The sequence below is a fragment of the Arvicola amphibius genome, chromosome 14 (genome assembly GCF_903992535.2).
Source record: "Arvicola amphibius chromosome 14, mArvAmp1.2, whole genome shotgun sequence".
In the NCBI taxonomy this organism is placed as follows: Eukaryota; Metazoa; Chordata; class Mammalia; order Rodentia; family Cricetidae; genus Arvicola; species Arvicola amphibius.
Window position 1 is genome coordinate 42,391,531 of NC_052060.1, and position 19,421 is coordinate 42,410,951.

Sequence of the window (19,421 nt, forward strand, 5' to 3'; positions counted from 1 at the left end):
CCAAGACTTAGGGCTCCATTAAAATAGCTAAATAAGATGACCCCTGGTGAGAAAAACCCAAATACAATAATATACTGATGGAAAAAAAGGCCACCACTTTCGTTTTCATTATTTTTGGTGGAAGAATGGACTGATAAGGCTCTTCAGAGGAGCAGCCAGTGCTCGGCGGGACAGTTTAAAACAATTACAAGTTATCTGGAATAAAAGGAAAGCCATGCTCGGCACAGCACAGCACAGCACAGCACTACCCAGAAAACAGGAAGCAGCACTCAGGTCAGTTATTCTATAGGGTTGGTTTCCACTCCTCCAGTATGAGTCATTAAACATGATACTTGGTTATGCTTCCACAAGAACTGCATCAGCACGAGGAAATTCTCGAGCTAATATCAGGAACAGAGCAGCCGCCACTCTACATTCACAATCACGGTGTAATGATAATAAAAATCTAGTACCAATAGATGGCTGGAGCTCATAAATATTTATGAAAAGATATGCAGGGCAAAGCTAGCAGTAGTCCATCCACATACTGTCACTGTGCCTTTCTGCTAACTCTCCAGTGGGGGCTTTTACCGTGTAGTGTCTACAGTCTGCAGTATTGTGTGGAGTTTATAATACACATCCTCCCGGTAACAGGTATGACAGACATCTTAATGTTTCTCGCAACAGCAGAACAGCCCCTCTAAAAAAGGGGAAGGGGAAATACTCAAAACTTATTTGAGAAAGCTATCTTCTAGATGAATGCTTCAGCTGACTGACCCTTCTTACAGGTTTGGGGGTTATCCATGGATTGTGCTGAGATACATGGTCCAAGACCCCAGAACTGCAGATGCACACAGACCTACGGTATAGCTCGCAGTGTAAAAGACAGGAGATGACCAACAACAGTTCACAGTAACGGGGCAGCTAGAACAATAGGCTGTAGTAACAGTTTTGGGCATGTGGTCTCTCTTGTCAAGACAATGGTAATATTTTTAGACTGAAGTTGACCGCGGATAACTGAAACCACAAAAAGTGAAACTGGATGGGGGAGGAGATACTGAACTGTAAGATGAACACCGATTTCTTTGACAAAATTTTACATTTGTAGGAAAATTTCCATTAATTTGAAATCTCATAATTAGCAACATTAATACCACTCAGGTAGCAGACATGCTTGGAACCTGGGAAAGAAAACTGTCGCTCACCAACATGAAAGGACTTTAGACAGAAGAGCCTTTTCTCGTACCTGGGCCAGGACTTCCGGTACTCCCTCCACCACCACCACTGCCAAACATGCCACCACCGCCCGCTCCGGCTCCACTGCCACCACCGCCGAAACTGTCCGAGAAGTTGGGCATGAGCTTCTGACGCTTCCTCTGCACTTCCTCTTTGTCTGTATTTACAGGAAGGGAAACCAGAGGGGAAAGATGGATCAGGTTCCACCACCAGCCACAGAGAGACTATTGATTCTCATGATATTTTTAAATGCCTTACAGGGAAATGGAAGGCACCCAAGGAGGAAGCATGGTATTTACTCCAATGGGCATGAAGATAAGAGCAAGCCTCGGCAACCGCAGCACAGCACACACCCAACCTCACCATGCAACATCTCTGAAGTTCCCAGTGTTAGCAAGTGGGTGAAAGATCCAATTGATCTTCAAGATTTAGGTAACCTGAAGATGCACACCCTTCAAAGAGTACTTTTATTTATTTATTCTGAGATAGGATCTCACCATATAGCCCTACCTGCCTGGAACTCACTATGTAGACCAGTCTGGTCTCAAACACACACAGACTCTGTCTCTTGAGCGCTAGGATTAGAGGCGTGCACCGCCATATACAGCTGACATCCTCAACAGTTGTTCTTGCTCACCTAAGACAATGACGACCCAGCTAACATGTGTGATGGATGGATTACACTGAATTAGGTGCTGAGTTAGGTGCACAGCAGGGCATCTTTGCTGTCGAGGACCCTCTATCTCAATTTGAAGGCAGAGAGAGATTTAGTGGGCACTGAGATGGTATGCACATAAAAACACAGTGGTCTGCCAGACGTCTGTAAAGAGCAAGGACCTGATGTCAGAAGAACAGGGGGTACCCTTCCACAATAGTGAAAGAGAAATGGGGTGGACCCCAGAAACACAGAGAAGGGTTACAGGGTCTGGGGGTGACTGACGGTTTGGCCCCTAGAGTCTCAGACTCAAACACAGAGATTGCCTCTGGGAAAGTGGCCTGTCCAGGTCTAGATGCCTTGAGACTTTGGTTTGCTGCTCTGCATGGGGTTCTCTATTTCTTGTTTCTCACTGCCTGTGCTCCTCATGAGCACAGATGTCCTCCATAATTCTGTTACTGCCATGTGACCACCAACTGCAATGCCCTCTGTTCCATCAAGGCCTGTGTGGCCATCAGCACTACGCTTTCAGTCGTGTGTGGGACCTGCCGCGGTGTCACCGTGTGTGTATGTGTGTGTGTGTGTGTGTGTATGTGTGTCACTGTGTGGGATCTGCCGCAGTGTCTGTGTGTGTGTGTGTGTGTGTGTGTGTGTGATCTGTTGAGGTGTCACTGTGTGTGGGATCTGTTGAGGTGTCACTGTGTGTGGGATCTGCTACGGTGCTCCTGTTCCTTTGTGGTGGGCCATTTTCCTAGCAGACACTCCTTTGTTTCCTTTGTCTTGGGGGCTGAGAAGTGAAGGCGGCTTTTTGTTTACATTAAACAGTCACCATGGTTTTCTCTATCCAGTGAACAGGCCAATCGTAACAACTGTCCTGTGTCAGACTTTTCAATGCCAGTTTTCATGACGGTTTATGTTCAGAAAGATCTGCACTTTTCTAGTTCCATGGCTGTTTCCGTCACCCATGGTGAGGCACAAGGTTGGAGCTTCTGAACTATTAAGGGGAAAGCAGAGTAGCATGGTGGACTGCTAGTCCCTTTAAAGTCAAAGCTGGGCACACCAGATGGTTATGAAGAAAATGAGCTTCCACTAGAAAGGAGTGAGCTTGGGGGAAGACACTCTGGCTACTTCCAAACTAAAGATTTGTAGAAAGATTCATAAAGTTTCCCCACCAGTTACACCAAAAGTAACATCTAGATTCACTTAGCCTATAAACTGTTGCTCTTACACGGAATATTATTCCACTGTAGGAACATGAAACACAATGGGTAACTTACTCAACTTTAGAAATGTTATTTTTTATAAAAGACACCCCATCCCATGTGTGTGAGGGGGCGTGGTTTGCCCACAGCATGCATGTGGAGGTCAGAGGTCAACCTTGGGTGCTGGTCCTCGCCTCCCACCTTGTTTGAGACCAGTTCTCTTTGCTGCTGTGCATCCCAGACTAGCTAGCTCCTGAGCGTCTGAAGATTCTCCTGCATCCATTTTCCATCTTCCTGGGGGAACACTGGGGTTACAGTCACTCATGCTATGTGTCTGGCTTCTGAGCTCAGGTCCCAGAGCTTGTGTGGCAAATGCTCCACCCACTGAGCTGTCTTCCCAGCCCAAATGTTGTTTGCTGATATGGTTCAAGCAAAGAGGTCTCACATTTACTATGTATTCCCTTTTAAAGTAGAGATGCCTTACCGTGAAATTAAAGTTTTTAAATGTTTGTTTTTGTTTATGTGTCTGCGAGTGTATGCCACATGTAAGCAGGTACCTGTGTAAGCCAGAAGAGGGTGCTGTCTCCCAGAGCTAGAGTTACAAGCAGCTGTGAATGGGCATATGTGGGTGCTGGAGACAGATTTCATGTCCTCTGAAAGCAATGAGCACTCTGAACTGCTCAACCATTTCTCTAGCCTCCAGATTCAAATTTTTAAGAGCTAATTTTCAAAATATTAGCTATACCGTTGCCAGGATTATTTCAGCGACAAGACCCTAATTCAGAAACTGCGGCAAGACGACCTTCACAAACGACCTTCACATCTCAGGTCTCAGATTCCCCCCCTTGCTTCACTCAGTCTCCCCAGCTGCTTTCCTGGGTGCTTCACAGGGCATACTGTGAGTGCATGCTCTAGAAGGAAGCTCAAGTCACTTCTGCAGGATCTCCTCCCACAGAGAAGGAAGCTGAAGCTGGGGTGGCCAAGTGATTTTCTCATCACAGGGCCGAGAGGTCAGACCCAGGGCCTAGTGACTTTTCATCACAGCAGACTACTGCTTTGTGGGCAACACTTCAAAACAGTGTTGCTCGTAACACCTCATTAGGGTTGACTGTAGAGAAGAGCTGGTGATTCTGCAGCACAAAGAGAGAAGTCCAGCCTCTGCCGGCCTTTCCTGCACATGCACCTTGAAAGCACCTCAGTCTCAGTTTCCAGGGTCTCTCACAAATGCCTGTATTTAGTTGGTCATGTCTTTCATAGCTTTAAACGTGACTGTTCTCCATCCTGACTTCCAGTTTCTCCTACTGAACACTCACGGTGGTCTCTCTTTGCTTGAGTGCAGAAGGCCCTTGAGTATCTTCTCACCCCATAACCACCTCTCGCTTGGTTATTTTGTCTCCCTGACCTCGCTGTCCCCAATAAGTGCTTGTAAGATGAGGTATCAATAAATGACCCCAGAGGACACAGAGTTCAGGGTGGCAACAGGAGGGCAATGTTTTGTATACTTCTAATGTCTTAATTGTTGGATCTAATGTATTGTTAGCCTTCTTGGTTATATTTGTGCCCACATGGTAACTCTGAAACCTCAATTCCAGGGTTCTGAAAACCCCTTTGTAGCTTCCTCAGGCCCCCGGCATGGGTGTGGTGCACAGATATACAAACAGGCAAAATGGTGCCTATACATTAGAAAGAAAAAAATATTAAAAAAACAAAACAAGGAAATCTATTATCTCCAATTAAGAGTTCTAATACAATAACTTGATCGTAATACATGTATGGCAGCCATTCTATCTTTGGAGCTGTGACCACTTCTATTTCTCCAGATAATTCTTACACTGTTTGCTTTCTATGGAACTGTATCTATATTAGTAAGGGCCTAGATGGTGTGTGTTGGAAGTCTGTCGAAGACACTGGATCTTCAGAGAACCCCGTCCTCTAAGCCAGGCAGTAGAGAGCCCCTGCTCTGCTGAGGTGGAGTGCTGAGGAAGCTGGGCCTCCACTAGTGCACTCTGCTGATGCAGAAACCACCAGAAAAGGTGGCCGGGGAGTCAAGCTTGGGACATCCCTAGGCTCACATCCTGTGTAGTTAACCTGTGCTTTCTTTTCTTGGTCTCATGATTCTGCATCAGCAAAGATAACATTATTTTGAAGGTATATTTCACAAGGTGAATTCTATTTTTTCTCCTGTTTTCAGAGGGCAGGGCCTCAGGTACAGCATGGATTTTCACATTGCCTTGTGTGGGCAGAAGGATCTAGAAGACTTCAGGCCAGGAAGGAAGTAGGCCAGGCACGGAATGTACCATGCATCTGACCCAGCAGCAGCCGGTCATACCTCAGAAAGAAATATGAACTCTCACAAATGCTTTCGAAATGGTTCTGCCACAGAGGTTCTTGAATACCCCCATGCTTTGCCCTCAGGGAAAAAACACCGGGGGTCCCCAGTGTGGCTGTCCCTCTGGGCCCAACCTCAGCCAGAACCCTGCATCTGGGGACAGTCATGCTGCTGACCTAACCCAACACTGGGGTCTGGCCTTTGATTGGCCCCCTCCCTGCACTTGGCCTGAACTGAACCGTTTACACGGAGCATCTCTTTCACCCTCACACTTTTCTCCCTCGATCCTCCTATCCACTTAGTCCCACCCGTGACTCTGAGCCTCTCTTTCACTTCCTGCACCTGAAGCCCGGGTCTCCACAGCACCACCACGGCAGTGTCTGCTGGACACTTCCGAAGCACCACTGGATTCTTGCGTCCTTCTGCCCGTGCCATCCCAGACAGCACTCGGGCAGGCCTAGCCATCACTCTAGAGTCCATGTAGAACCCTTCAGACTGCGCACACACTCCAGCGCCGGGGCCTGGCCTCCCTCACCTGCCTCAGCCTTCTTCACGTCAGCACTGGGATCATCTCTCCCAGGACGAACACAAGCTGAGCATTCCTGCCCTGATCATCTATTTTATACAGCGAGGGAGCCTTGATTTTATTCATCCTCAGGAACATCCCAAATGCTTCTGACTGAAGAAGATGATTTTGGAGGTGTCTTTAAACCATGGGATCCCAGGACTGTCTCCACAACTTCATATGGTTTGTGGATGCTTCTGCTTTGGGTACTTACTATAAATTGAGAACTGGGGTTACAGCTCAACGGTAGAGCTGGGGCTCATTCCATGACCTCGATACATTACCTTCTGGTCTCTAAAAATAATCCCTTCACCTCCAGGCAGCGGTGTCTAGGAGGTGACACACTGATCTTTCAGAGAAAGCACAGAGTCTAAACTACCCAGGTACCTTTGATTTCAGGGTAGTAGAGGAAGGGTTTCGGTTCACTCGTTTCCAAGTCCGATTTCCTCCGAAGCTGAACAAATACAGAAGCTGGTTTTGTAATGTTGACATCCTTATACTTTGGAGTTTTGAAGACAATGGCAAACTGTAGGGTACAAAAAACCCAAACATTGGTGTAGGGTATTTGTTTTCTGGTGGTGGTGAGATCCAGGCACATTCTGTATACATACATTTAAACTCTAGGCTTAAATAGGATGTAATGAAACCCACAGCACCTGGAGAAAGTTCCAGTCAGTATGTTATACCCATCCTTTTTTGTCTGTCTGTCTGTCCGTCCGTTCGTCCGTCCGTCCATCCATCCATCTATCCATCCATCTATCTATTCATTCATTTGTTACTTATTTATTTGAGATAAGGTTTCTCTGTGTAACAGTCATGGCTGTCCTGGAACTTGTTCTGTAGACCAGGTAGTCCTTGAACTCACAGAGATGTGCTTGCCTCTGTCTTCCAAGTGTTGGAATTAAAGGCATGCACTACCATAGCCCAGCATACTTTTTTATTATATTGCCCCGTGAAAGTAAAACCCAACAGTATGCTGGTTAATTATCCTAATTAATACATCTTAATTATTTCCCTTTCAAATTAACATTAAATACCTCCAAGATCATACAGGGCAGCACGTGAAGGACTGGTTGTGGAAGCAGATGGAATGAGGGCCATCACTGTCAGCCTGAAGCTAGACATGCCCACGGGAAGTAAGGCTGGGCTGGAGGCATCATGTGTTAATCTGGGGTCGTACCAGAACAGTCAGGCACTGAACATACTCAGTTTCGTTTTTTCTATGTTTATATTCACAACAGCAAGGTCTCATAAAATATAGGAGAAGCACAGTGGCACACACGGATAACTCTTCTCGCCTCCCTATCTCCCATTCAGGCACCTCTTCAGTGCAGATTCCTGCAGGGAGCTGCTGTCATTTTCTCAGGCTTCCTGGTCATGTGAGCACTGAACTGTTTTTATATACAGCATGTCCTCAATCAATGACCTTACAAGTCTTAGCACAGACTCCCCTTTTCTAGTAACTGCACGATCTTCCATCACATAGACCGAGGTCATTCTTCACCATGGTCATCTAAGCAGCTGGAGACCCCGGCTCCTCAGGACGGCATCCGTCTCAGCCTCCTTCCCTCAGGCTTTGCCATAATGGCAAATACTGAGACATTTTCAAGGGAGGAGCTGAGGGCCACTGCCTTCAGCACCCAGACAGCAGACACCCATGAGGCGCCATGCCAGGCTCTCCAAGCCAATGTTCTAGCAGCACCTTGCCCGCAGCTCTATGTCTGGGCACTTCTCTGGAAAAGCCATAAAAATAGCCCTGCTGTATAGATGCTAAAGAGACTTACGACGGTTTCTTTTTCAGTATGCGGAAACGGAGCACTGAATTTCACCGAGACAGAACATGTATTAAAATAAAACCCACAGTATTGACCCACCTACCTGCCTATGAACATCCGTGGGGGAAAAGTCTCCGAATCCTTCCCAAATTCCACCATTTTCTTCCTCTTCATAAAACCGGATCTGGATGTCATCTGCAAACGGTCACATGCAGGCATATGACTGCAATGGGTGTAGCAACATTGACGAGCATGCTAGCAAATGCGGCTGGCACATAACTCTACCTCACGCACATGTAAATGCTTTGAAAAGAATGAGTAGCAGGAGATTTGCACCATTTAAAGTCTTCACAGATCACGGACTCCACTAAATACACAGCATTCACTCCGGGAATGGGATCTACTATTTATTCACAGAGGCAGAGTATTAGATTTGCCCAATCCATTAAGCTCTGTCTTAGTCAACATATGAACCTTCCATTTCTCCACCCTTAAACTACCTCATTTCTGGGAAACTTGAAGGATGGAAGATTATCAGAACCTGTAGGTGTGACTCAGCCCGGTATGGAGATGTACGCTGTAAAACTTGACATAAATGAAGCTTCTCACGTGGCAGACACTGTCCTCAGTGCTTTACGCGTAAATATTAACTCATCTAATGCTGTCCTCATTTGCAGAAAGAATCTGTGGTCCATTGGTGTGTGCACATGTGTGGAGTACACATGTATGTTACAAGCACACCCAGAGCTCAGGGGTGACTTATGGAAGGTGGTCCACTCCTTCCACCATGGCGATCCTAGGGATTGAACTCAGGTTGTCAGGCCTGACAGCAAGTGCCCTTACTTCTGTGCCACCTTGCCAGCCTCAGATCGTGTCTTAAGTCAGTTATGCAAGGAGGAATGGCTGAGAAGTGAGGGGTCAGGATGTAAACATCAGAGGCAGGGCCCTGCTCTTACAGGCTCTGCTGTCCTACCGTCACATACGACTTCCTGACTCCCTACTAAGCAACTGGTTTAAATACCACGATGGCCATGTCCTCTTGTGAGGAGTTCGTTTTTAACCCTCTAGTCACGGATTCTAGGTCAGCAGAACCATGACATGCAATTCAGGCTGGCATCCCACTGACTGTACTTCTCAGTTCATAAGCAGGGCCACACTACTGACCGGTGAAAATGGGTATGTCTATTTTAATATAATTTTAGATATATTAGGATTGAATAAAGCATCTCACTGTTTTCTGATCCAGTTCTTTGCCTTTGAGTAGGTCTATCCCAGACTTAGTAGAGTAGGACATCTGTCATTTTCATAGTCTGTCTGTCTGTCTCTGTTTATCCCACCTCCAACCCTTTGTTTTCCATTTTATGTATGTACGTGATAGGGAACTGTGACTGTATTATGATACTAACATTCAATTTATCGTGTTTTATTCTAGCTGTACAGTGTGGAGCGAGCTCTCTCTGTCCTTTGGAGGCACCTCTGCACAGCCGCACCCCTCCATGGCTTAGCTGCCTCCTTTAGACAGAGGGACCTAATGCACTGAGACCTCAGAGCCAGGACCATGGTTTGGTGGCAAGACTGGCCCTAGGAATGTCACACCATATCTCTTCAAGGTGTGGTTTGTCGTTTCTAGTGGTTTTTCCCAGGGTAGGGTGGGCAGAATAGGCACTGGCACCCAAGGGTGGTTTCTGAGTCCACCTTCTTAACCAGGCCACACACTTGCTGGCATGGGTCCCCAAACCCTCAGGTACCCCCATCTCCAGGTTCATTATGGACAGTATTGAGAACAGTATGGTCAAGTCACTGTAGCAATACGATACAGATGGTCTTCTAAGGCCTCTGATGTTGAGACATTTCAGTTTAATGATAAATATTAAGAATTAAATACAGATTATTTTGCCCATGGCACATATAGCCAAGGGTCTAGAAATGAACATGACTTTAGTTCAGTAGGTTGGGTGTAGACTGATACCAGTCATGCCGGGATTAGTTTCATGGCAACTTGATATAAGCCAGAATCGTTTGGGAAGAGGGAACTTCAAATGAGGAAAATGTCCCCACCAGACTAGCCTGTGGCGTATTTGGTTTTGACTGATAATGTGGGAAGGCCCAGCTCACTGTGGACAGTACCATCCCTGGGCAGGTGGGTCTGGGTTTTAAAGCAGGCAGAGCAAGCTATGAGGACCAATCCAGGGGCAGTGTTCCTCCATAGCCTCTGCATCGGATCCTGCCTCCAGGCTCCTGTTCTGAATTCTGCCTTATCTTCCCTGGATGATGGACTACGAACTGAGAGCTAAAATAAATTCTCTCCACCCTCAAGCTGGTTTTGATCATGACATAAGGTTTAACATAGCAGTAGAAACCCCGAGACACCAGGCTAAACAAACTTGTTTTAAAATAGAATATTTATTTGTAATTTTATTTAAAATGAAGTTTGGGAAAGTAACTACCCCTTCAGCTTTTACTGATTTTCCAATCTTGCTATAGCTAATGACAGCAAACATCAGGAACTTCTCAGATTGCAAACTGAGGGAAATGTGCTGAAGAACCTGTGTGCGTCACCTTTCTCTTTCCCCGCTGGCATCAGAGGGACACGGGGAAGGGACTGGGGAGCTCTCCCCACATTACAACACAGCACAGACAAAGAAGCAGGGTCTGTAATTTTATGTTATGTAAAACTCAGATAATAACAGTTACTTTAGTTTAACTGAGTACCAGGAACAAAGTTTACTACGTATTAGTATGCTGAGCGGCTCTATGTATAATCACTATCCTATTTCTGTGGGAAATTGAACTAGGTACTCAAGTTTTACAAAAACAACACATTATACACTTGAAAATGTCTATGAGAGATCCCACAGCAAAAAGGAGAACACCCCTGGTCCACCGTGAGCAACTCCCAGAGGACTCTGACAAGTACACTTCACGTCTGGAGCCTGGGGTGTACACGTACCTTTCTGAACCTTGTCACAGAGAAGGTAGATTTCTTCTCCTCCGGTTACACACCCTGCTGTTCTGTCCATCCTAACGATTTTCAGGTTGGATGCATTGGGGGCCTCTGTCCGCAGGGAGAAAACAATGCACACGCTAGGTTAGCCCTGGTCTCACAAAGTGCACAGATGAGCTCACTCCTGCTGCCTTTATAAAGACACAAACAGAGCTGCCAGGTCCTTGGAGTACTTCCTGGGCCTGGGCCGCTCACTGTCCCCAAGCAGGTGAGGAGTGGATGGTGGCATTTGGTTCCCCTAACACACAGGCTGATATGGAAGGAAGGTTTCCTGAGGTTTTCAGAACTGCCAGGCCAGTGGCTTGCTTCATGCTAATTTTATGCCATTTACAAAAGTCCTAAAAGTTTTAAGAAAAGTACAATTTTTAAGCTACCTTATTTTTTATTCTACAAAGAAAAATAAAGATGTTCTATTTCCTTTCCCCAAACTAAATTAGCATTCTGTGTGGTTTGGGGCAAAGCTGTGTACTAGCAAGCAATATGAAGCTTCCCCTTTAAAAACTCCAACAGCTGCGTTATAAGGTTCTCCATTGAGTAAGAATCTTTTTTTATTTGATAAACTTTTCACTTCCTGTTACACTTGTTTAAATCAGAAAAACCATCTAGCTGATGCATGTGGGACACGGGCTTTTCTCGTGCATCATATTCCATAATCTTTCAATGAGACTTCTGTGCTTGCAGGCGTCCTGAGGCAGCTGCTTATCAAGCCCAATGCATGGCAAACAACAGAGTTACACACTGAGTGCTAAAGGCTACGGAAAGCCCTCCACGTTCTAGTATCTACGGACCAGAAGAGAATGACATACTGTTTCTTGAGTTACCTCGAAGTTCCTGTCTTAATGAATGTATTACCAAGTGGGGACAAGGGCAGATAAAAATAATAATTATCTTTTACTAATTTCTCTTTATAGCTGCCAGGAGCAAAAAAAAAATAAGATTACTTTAAAGAGCACCAGCTATCTATTGTACAGTCATGTGTCCAAAAGTAAGAAATCAGTGCTACACGTCAAGACATAATGCGCTTTCTGAAGAAAGAACATTACAGTAGGTGGTGTGGCTTAAGATGCTTAAATGGACACCAACCCTCTTCCCTAGACTGCAATGGTCACAGTCACACTTTGTAGACAATAAACTTGCGCTCAAGGTGACTGTGAGGTGGGGCTGCTGTCTAGTCCTGATGCTCAGTGGCGCTGCCCTGCCTCAGGACGGCTACTCACTGCTGTCGTAGATGGCGTCCGACACCACGGGCTCCAGCCTCCGAGTGAAGCTGCCGGTGCTGTCGGGAAGGAAGGCGGTGAACATGAGGCGCACCACACTCAGGTCCATCTCCTTGGTCTGCTGCAGAGCCGCCTGGCGGATGATTTCCTTCTCCCTGTCTAGGGTCACACAGTACAGTCTGTTCAGGCTCGGGCAGGTGAGAGTGGGAACATTTAACACAGCGTATTTTCAGGAGCCCCCACAAAGAACATCTGAAACACCAACTATTTTCCTCTAGAATCACTTCCTTAAAGGTTTTTACTGGCATAGCGACAGGCTTCAGAGAGATGTCTTCATCCCAGCAGACCAAGCCCTCAGCCCATACTGAGTCCCACAGCCTCCTGGCACCCCTCCCGTACCCACTATTTCCCTTCTACCAACAGAATACCTTCCTCTCACTTTCACGTCCTACACACGTATGTGCAAATAATCTTAACATGTTTATATGAAAGGGGAGAGACAGCATGTGATGTTTTCAGTCTGGCTTATTGCAGTTGACATGGTCAGTTCCAGCTGCATAGACAGCCCTGGGTATGCCTTTTTAGTGGCTGAATAAAACTCCATTATGCATATATAATCATATTTCTTTATCCATCACCTATTGATGGAGAGCTAGGAGGACTCTAACGTGACTCATGAATATGGCTGCAACAAACATGTATGTGCAAGTCGCCATGTCTGTGTAGTATGTTGACTTAGAGTTTTGCAAGTATACACAGGAGTGTCCAGCTGTCATATGGCAGCTCTACTTTTGAGAACTCTCCATGTTGATTTTCTCATTTATTTATCTATTGTCATTTGCTGGCCGCAGTGCCTATGTGTAGGTCAGAGGGCAACCCGAGGAAGGTGGCTCTCTCCTTCTGCCATGTGCTCACGGGGACCGAGTTCAGGCCTGCAGAGTTTATGAAAAGGACCTGCTGAATCGTCTGCAATATACAGCCGAGGGTGACTGTGCAGTTCAGCTCCTCCTGATGCCATCTCCCAAGTGCTGGGATTGTGCGCTACCCTATCTGTTTCCATACAGTGCTGGGAATCAAACTCAGAACTTCCTACACTAGGCAAGCCCTAAGCCACCGGCACCCATGCCAGGTTGCAGCTGCTTGTTTTCTTAATGACCGCCATTCTAATTGGGGTGAGATGGAATTCTGAAGCAACTTTAATGGTGAGGGGTGTAAAGCATTCTCTCACCTTTGCTGGCTGTTTATACTTTATCATTTGAGAGCCCTGCCCTTGTTACTTAGCCCACTTATTGACTGCATTGCTTGCTTTCCTGGAATTTAATTATTTGAGTTTTTGATAGAAACAGATATTAATATGTCAGATACATAGCCACCAGAAATTCTTTCTCATATTGAAGGCTATTTCCTTTGTTTCACAGAAGCTTTCCAATTTCATCTGTTAGTGGTTGATTTTATTTACTGAGTAGCTGGAACGCCTTCCAGAAAGCCCTTGCCTACCTGCCTCACAGAGCACTTTCTGTATGTTTCAGACGATTGACTCTTACGCTGCGATCTCTGATCCATGCTGAATTGATTTTGTACTGGATGAGACGGGGATCTAGTTTCCTTCTTTATGTGTGGCTATCCAGTTTCCCCGGTGTCAGTTGTTGAACAGGCTGTCTTTTCTCTAATGCATATTTTGGCATCTTTCTCAAGTATCAGGTGGCTATAGTTGTATTTATTGCTTAATTTTCTATTCCACTGATTTATATGTCTGTTTTGTGCCAGTTCCATGTTGTTTTTGTTACCATGGGTCTACAGTGTAACTTGAAAGCAGCAATTGTGATACCTCTAGCAATACCCTTTTTACTTCCCTATGGCTTTGGCTACCTGAGGCCTTTTACTTCTATATGAATTTTAGGATAGTTTTCCTCTATTTCCATGGAGGATGCCATTGAGATTTTGAAGTGGATTGCATTTAATCTATAGACCGCCCTTGGTAATATTTTGTGATATTAATTAATATTATTATGTCTACTCTGGAGCATGGGGGTCTTCCCATCTATTGTTCCCTGTTTCTTTCTTCAGTGTCTTAAAAGTTTCTTTGCAAAGGCCTTTTCATATGTTAGTTTATTGTCAGGAATCTGGTTTGCTTATTTTGAAGCTACTGGCATGGCTATCACTAGACATGGTTAATATCTCTGCTGATTTCTTCTCGGCATGTTTAATACTGGTATATAGGATAGTCACTGAGTTTTGCATGTTGATTCTGTACCCTGATACTTCATCAGACCTAAGCTTTTCCAGTGGACTCTCGAGGCTTTCTTGTATATAGGATTATATTGTCTGCAAATAGAGATATTTTGACCTCTTCCTTCCCCGTTTGGATCCTTTTATTTAATTCTCTTTCCTTATTGATGCTTTTACACACTATGTTGAGTAAGAGTGGAGAAAGGTGATACCTTGTCTTAGATCTGCTTTCAAGGGAAATCCGTCCATTTCCCCTTTGGTATATATACTACTGGCTATATGTCTATTGTATATAGCCTTTAGTATGCTGAAGTATAGTTCTCTTATTTCTATTTTTTTGTGTTATTTCTATTTTTTAAAGATCATAAAGGGATGTTTGCTTTGTCCAGTTTTTTGCATCAATTTAGATGACATGCAATTTATCTTCTCAAGTCTATTTATACCTTACATTTATTAGTTTTCATATGCCGAACCATTCTCTGTTCTAAGAATGAAGCCAACTTGATCATGGTCAATAATCTTTATAGTGTGCTGATAAATTGGGTTTGTATCATTTTATTAAGAACTTAATAAACCATGTTCATAATTGAATTCTTTTCTCTTTTTTCTGTTGTGCTTTTATCTGGGTTTGGTATAAAGATTATACTGGCTTCAGAAGATTAATTCAGTAATGTTCCTTCCCTTTCTATTTTATGAAATAGTTTAAGGATAATTTATGTTAATTCTTCAAAGATCTGGTAGAGTTTCACTGTGATTCCATCTGGGACTGGGCCTTTTTTAGTTGGAAGACATTTTATTACTGTTTCAATTTCATTGCTTGTTTTAGGTCTGTGTAAGTTATTTATATCTTCTTAGTTTAATATTGACAGACCAAATATTGCTGAATTTATCAGTTTTTGTAAGATTTTCTAATTTTTGGAATATATGTTTTCAAAGCATTCCATAATGATCCTTTGAATGTCATCGTTATCTCTGGTAATGAATGACTCCCCGATTTTCATCTTTAATTTAATCATTTAGGTCTTCTTTTTCCTTTTGGTTAATTTGGTTTGAAATTCTGACTGTTAGCAAAATTTTATACAACAGCCCCATGAAATTGTCTAAAATTAAAGCCATCAACAGAAACCTACATTTTCTCTGAGTACTGTAACAACTGTCTTATGCCATCCGCTCCCTGTTCTGCCTTTCTACTTAGTTTCAGAGTTTAAGGCACACATAGTATGAGAGAGTAGAGTGAAGAATGCCTACTCTACAGCTCGGCTGCACTGGGGAGGGGACATCAGTGTGGAAAGGCTTTGTGCATGAGGGAGGTGTCTAGTGCAGAACAACTCAATCGCACTAGCTCCTTGCCCTCATGAGCCGACAGGCTGATGGACACAGTCATCCTCTTGAGACGTAGCGGCCTTACGTAAGGCTGGGCAAGGTTGCTCACCTGTGAGCTGCCGGTCTCCTCCACCTTCTGCTTGTAGATAGGCAAGGTCAGAATGCACTAAAAGTCCAGGATTATAGCCCCTTATACACGCCTCTGTCATCCGGGCTTCTAGGGTTTCAAACACCTTTTTCTTGGTTACATGAAGTATGCCCAGGTTTGCAAAGCTGGAGAAATGCAGGAAGATGATCAGCAAAAAGAACCAAAAGTTAAGTAGGCTGGAGAGGAGTGGGCTTCGGTTCAGCAAAGCACACTCTGAAAAAACATACAAGCCCTCAGGTTTTAGGCCACTCTGAGTTAGGCGAACATTGGAATTTGGGATTTTTATATTATGAAGGTAATATATGGCATATACCGTATAACACACTACACTGTTGCCAGGGCTAGGGTACACAGTGTACTCAGCTCATTAACATTTCTGCAGAGAGCACTGTAACCAGCCTCACCACATGTGAGTCAGGCCAGGTCAAACTGGGTGACTGATGAGCTGGTGGACTTCACATTTTCTCTACAGTGCATGCCTACGTGTAACCTGACTTCACATCTGAAGATGGCCATCACCCTTACTTACTATGTCAGCCACAAAGGAAGGATTTAGCCTAGTAAACAATACACACGTTGGTGTTCTGCCACAGTCCACAGTGGGGTGAGGAACTGGGAACAGGGGACACAGAACAGCCATGCTCAAGAAAAGAGAGATAAAGAAAGTGACTCTTACAATTACCTGGCTTAATAACCAGACTGCAGGATGGGAGCCCAGTGCTTTGCAGTTGCAGAGACAGGTAGACTCAAGGCAAACAGAGACTAGGATTTATAGAGTTCAGAACACCAGGGATACCGTTAGCTGACAGTGATGTTTGAGAAAGAGCTCTCAAAAGGCTGGTGGAAAGCTGCTGTTCTCATAGACCCACAGGGCTGGACCACTTCAAGAAGCCTCAAAATACATTAAGCATCGGACTGAATATTTAGAGGGTACTTCTTTAGTAATGGTGCCAACTTGACCCTAGTCTGAGAGAGATGGGAGAGAAAACAGAAGAGGAAGTGGGGAGGTCATGGACAGAGGGGCAGTGGACAGAAAATTTAACAGCTGAAAAGTTTATAGATTTAATAAAAAAATCCAGAGATCTGTGAATCCTAAGAAGCTCAAGTTTATGAAGAAAACTATACCTCAGTCCTTCAAAACTGTCACTGCTCACAACTACGGACGGAGAGGAGTCAGAAACACTGCTAGACAAATTTCATACAGCAGAGTCGGGTAAGATGTACAGAGCAGTTCTTGTTGGAAACAGGTCAAGCTCTCAGATGGTGAATCAACATAAAACCAGGACATGAAAGAACACATTGTCAACCTAGGATCCTCTGCTCTTCAAAAAACACCTTTGAACAGCAGAGACGAAGAGAAGACTTTTTAGACACCAGACCGAAACGAGCCCATCAGCACCAGATCAGCAGTGACGAGGAAGGTTAAAGGAAGTGTTGCAGGCAGGGGGCGGCCAGCCAGAAACCCTGACCTATAAAGCAGGGCGAAGAGCAATGGAGATGAGAATGTGTGTCAGTCAATACAAGCTCATGGCCCTCATTTATGCAACTAATTGAAAAATTGCTTTTCTGTCTATGGCAAACAAACAAACAAACCCCACAAAACAAAGCGTATTGTGGAACTTATAACGTATGTAGATGTAAAATACACGGCATGACAGCACAAGGACCGGAGCAGGAAGTAAAAGTGTGCTGCCCTTAGGTTCACATACATACAACATGCTGTGAGATCATGCTAAGTATAGTCTTATCAGTCAAGGTGGGTTTTTAGAGCAAATGACATTACCAAAGATGAAAGGAGATGAAAATATCAACTAACCAAGAGAGATTAAGAATCCTAAATATTTATACATCTGATATAAGAAAGATCCACATTACAGGAGGTAAAAATCTTATAACAAGAAAAGGAAGATAGACACATCTATAAATGTGATTTCAACATTCCTCTCTTTGTAACTGATAGAACTAATAGACAGAAAGCCATTAGGATACAAGGCTAGAATAACACTTGAACATCCGGATCCAACTGATGTACTGATATTTCATTTGTGTTTTAATAAATAAAGCTTACCTGAAGACCAGAAAAGTAAAACAGCCAGCCATGGGCTACCTCAGTCCGAAATGGTGATCCTGCTTCCTAAATCCTCAGAATGAGACTGTGTCTGAGAGCTGTCTCCTCATGTCTTATACTCCTCTCTAGGACTGGAATTAAAAGTGTGCACCACTACTGCCTGGTTACTTTAATCCCTAGCATGGCTACTGGGATTAAAGGTGTGTGTCACCACTGCCTGGTCTGTAAGGCTGAGCAGTGGGGCTGCTTTACTCTCTGATCTTCAGGAGAGCTTGACTTATTAAAATACAAATGAAAACGCACTATAAACTGATATTTACAGAGCATCTCCTAGACAAGAGTGAGCATGTTTTTGAAGTTAACAGTGGTTGTTATCTTAGCCATAACATAGGCAGCAGTACATTTCAAATGATACAAATGATATAAAATATCCTCCTACCACAGTAAAATTAGATATTAATAGCCATAAGATATTCAAGTAAAAATGTATTTAATCAAGTTTGGGAGCGCAATAATTAGTTGTTGATGCTGGTAAGGGCACAATAGGTGCTCATTACAATAACTTTTACTTCAAAAATGCTTGAAAAATTTACAATAAAATGTCAAAGAAAACAAGAATAGATTTTATTAGTATCGCAAATATGAGCACCTAAGGAATAATGCAAGGCTTAGCCACTTTAGAAAATGACTTGGCCCTTTCCTGTACATATTGCTCTAGCAGCCAGTGTCTTTGTCAATCTGTTCCTGAATATTTACCCAAGAGAAATGAAAACTATGCTCACACACAAAGAACCTTATCTTAAAGCCCTGGAAAAAAACCAAGTGTGCTTGAACAAATGAATGGATACTAGGTCGTAGGCAACAGTCCCTAAATGCATTTCCACAGAGTGACTGAAAGGAAGCAAGAGCAGACACAAGGAGCAACGCGGAGGACCTCGGCGCACGGCGCTGAGTGGAAGGAGACAGGCTTTGGAAGCCTGTGTGCTGTGTGACTCCATGGCATGCGATTCTGAAAAGGCAAACTGTATTTAAAGGAAAGTCATCAGTATTTTCAAGGCCTCTAGTGGAGGACGGGCTGGCTGCTGAGAGGTGTGCGGAGATTCTGGGGTTGGCAGCAGTGCACACTTGATGTTTATAGCCATGTGGTTATCAAAATCCACAGAAATGAACACTTGAAAGGGTTTCTACTGCAGCAATGACATTTTAAAAACAGAAAGGCCACACCCGCTAATAAAAGGGCTGGCAGCACAACCTTGCTTCTTACTCTTGTTTTCATAACATGGGAGTCTTTAGAGCAGCAACATCAACATTATTTTAGAACATACTGAAAATTTGGGGGTTTGATCTAAACCTATTGAACAAACAAAGTGTTTTAACCAACCCTTCAGTTAATTCTGAGCAATGCTGAGGCTGGAGAACCTGGCTTTACACTGCTCTGGGAAATCAAACTCTCCTGGATGGAGGCTGGCATCAGTCTTAAAGAAGACCCAGGCTGATGTGACCCTGTAGCCATCAATAAACACGAAGCAGTAAGCCAGATGTTTTCATCTTTGTTGTCATCTGGAAGCTGTTTCTGAAGTTGTGATGTGTCTGAATCCCTTGGGATTCAGTTTGGGGCTCACAAGGGGCCCCTTTTGGCATTTGTTGTTTCAAGACTTAGTCCTTGATTTCACAGGCTTCAAACGCATCCG

At 44.2% G+C, this 19,421-nt stretch overlaps 1 protein-coding gene across 2 annotated transcripts in view; it reads right to left on the reverse strand.

Annotated features, from left to right (window-relative positions):
• Nfkb1 (nuclear factor kappa B subunit 1) overlaps nt 1-19,421 on the reverse strand; it is a 44,223-nt gene that overhangs the window by 19,813 nt on the left and 4,989 nt on the right. For both annotated transcript variants that reach the window (XM_038311565.1, XM_038311566.1), the window contains exons 2-7: nt 15,624-15,787; nt 11,963-12,121; nt 10,692-10,796; nt 7,845-7,936; nt 6,354-6,492; nt 1,226-1,372 (exon numbers count right to left, since the gene is read on the reverse strand). In XM_038311565.1, the coding sequence (XP_038167493.1) occupies nt 1,226-1,372; nt 6,354-6,492; nt 7,845-7,936; nt 10,692-10,796; nt 11,963-12,121; nt 15,624-15,723 (742 nt within the window). In that variant the 5' untranslated portion in view covers nt 15,724-15,787. The remainder of the gene's footprint in view (nt 1-1,225; nt 1,373-6,353; nt 6,493-7,844; nt 7,937-10,691; nt 10,797-11,962; nt 12,122-15,623; nt 15,788-19,421) is intronic.